Below are 1,806 nucleotides of genomic sequence, written 5' to 3' on the forward strand. Positions count from 1 at the left end.
TTCATCTCACTGTTTCATCAGATTGGCAACTCTACCACTTACCCCCCCCCCCCCCCCCCCAACACAGCGTTGGAATAACCATTTTTTTATATTTATTTTTGGGAAACTTCCTGGAATAAAAATAACCCCAACTAGCCCCTCGGCAGCACCCCACGGTATCAAGAGAGCTTATGAGATCTAATCCTACACCAACCGTCTATACCTCTCGATCGAAAATGAGGCTGAGGATGTTTGTGTGTTGGGGGGGGGGGGTAGCGAGCTAATATCAACAACACTTCTTATAACTACAGCGTAGATAGATGTATAACCATCACACGGTTTTTGTGGGGCTTCCAGATCATACATACATACATACATACATACATGGGGCCCCACAACTGAAGACCACTGATCATTGTTCAACTCTATATCTAAAGGTCCCTATTATTGTGGGTTAGTCTGGTGGTTGATTTACTACATATGTTTGTGGATGGTGTGGCAGTCTCGGCAAGCTGCCATTGACGTGAGGTGTGACGTATGTGTAATCACGAAGATCACTGCTTGGTTTATTTATATTGTAGAATTTGAGGTAAGGGTTATGGTGATGACGATGTCCCACGTTGTTGATATCGTTGCTGGTTCCCGCTGAAAGAGGCGCCTGTAGTATATATATATATCCGAAGCTGGTGGTGCAGTGAGATATTTCTTGATGATCGATCGTTGATGTATACATACATGTACCTACAATTTTTCTGTTTAATCGCTATTGAATTTCGTATCTTTATTCGAATTCAACCTCTTATCCTTTACTTCAACATCGTACTTACCCCTTAAGCTTATCCCGTTTCCCTATTTTCACATTATCTTGAGCCTCACCGAGCAAAATACCCTTTTTTAACATTTATATCCCGTGTTGACAAATAAAGCCTCAGTCCTTTAATCCGGTCCCTTGTTCCCTTACGCGATTTGACTACTTATCGGACTGCCATTGGCTTTGGCAACTATTCTCTCAATATGGCAACAATGGCATCACGTCCAACCGTCCCGGCAGGGCCATCTACTCCATCACCGACAAGGACGGACAGATCCGGTGTTTCAAAATAGAAATCCAAGCTAGAAGAAATGCCGGGCCACGCCAAACGTAAGCCGCCATCGCTCATGTCTCCAAAGTCACCAGGGGAAATGACTACTGCAGCAAAAAAGGGAGCCGGTCATGGTTCTGTCGACTTGGCAAAATTGAAGGGGTTGGAGGTGGGCGATGAAGGCAGAATATACGGGAAGGATGGAAGGGTTTTAGGACGGGTCGTTGAAGGAGACCCCAACGACCTTGTTGGGCAGGTTGTGGGGGATGCTGGAGAAATTTTCGATGAGCATGGAGGCGCAGTTGGCAGGGTGGAGGTTTTGTCTAAGATAACTGAGCAACAAGTGAATGAGCCTGTTAGTAAAACAGCCCCCATCGATTTTGATACCTCCAAGGCCTCGAAGTCAGTGAGGGAGGGAAGATCAAAAGCTCCACTGGTGAGGTGGTAGCGAGAGTGGTAGGAGGACGCCCAGGTGACCTTGTCGGTTTCGCTCTCAATGAACAAGGTGAGGTCATCGATGGAGATGGCGACGCGATTGGTCGGTTAGAGATCATAGCCCAAGCAGGGAGGAAGAATGACGGGAATATCAAAGAGAGTGGAACCGAGATACAAGTAAAGGGCAATGACGAACAAGTCACTGAGGGCGTGGCTGATGTCTCTGCTATTGATGCTGTCCTTGAATCTATAGTCTCCTGGGGGTCCCTGATTTGTCCAAATTGGCCGGCTGACTGTGAAACAGAATGAA

The 1,806-nt window shown here is 46.5% G+C and overlaps 2 protein-coding genes across 2 annotated transcripts; one reads left to right on the plus strand and one right to left on the minus strand.

Annotated features, from left to right (window-relative positions):
* Positions 1–284: 284 nt before the first annotated feature.
* On the minus strand, positions 285–880 carry HCAG_02783 (predicted protein; the record flags this gene model as incomplete). The annotated part of the gene is made up of 5 exons (XM_001542562.1): positions 285–329; positions 364–420; positions 455–637; positions 725–731; positions 807–880. The coding sequence occupies 5 exons, from the start codon at positions 878–880 to the stop codon at positions 285–287; spliced, it is 366 nt and encodes a 121-aa protein (XP_001542612.1).
* A 221-nt stretch (positions 881–1,101) lies between these two features.
* Positions 1,102–1,789, plus strand: HCAG_02784 (predicted protein; the record flags this gene model as incomplete). The annotated part of the gene is made up of 2 exons (XM_001542563.1): positions 1,102–1,463; positions 1,750–1,789. 2 exons carry the CDS (start codon positions 1,102–1,104, stop codon positions 1,787–1,789), a joined length of 402 nt encoding a protein of 133 aa, XP_001542613.1.
* Positions 1,790–1,806: the final 17 nt, after the last annotated feature.

The sequence above is a fragment of the Histoplasma capsulatum genome, genomic scaffold (genome assembly GCF_000149585.1).
Source record: "Histoplasma capsulatum NAm1 scaffold_2 genomic scaffold, whole genome shotgun sequence".
Taxonomy (NCBI): Eukaryota; Fungi; Ascomycota; class Eurotiomycetes; order Onygenales; family Ajellomycetaceae; genus Histoplasma; species Histoplasma mississippiense.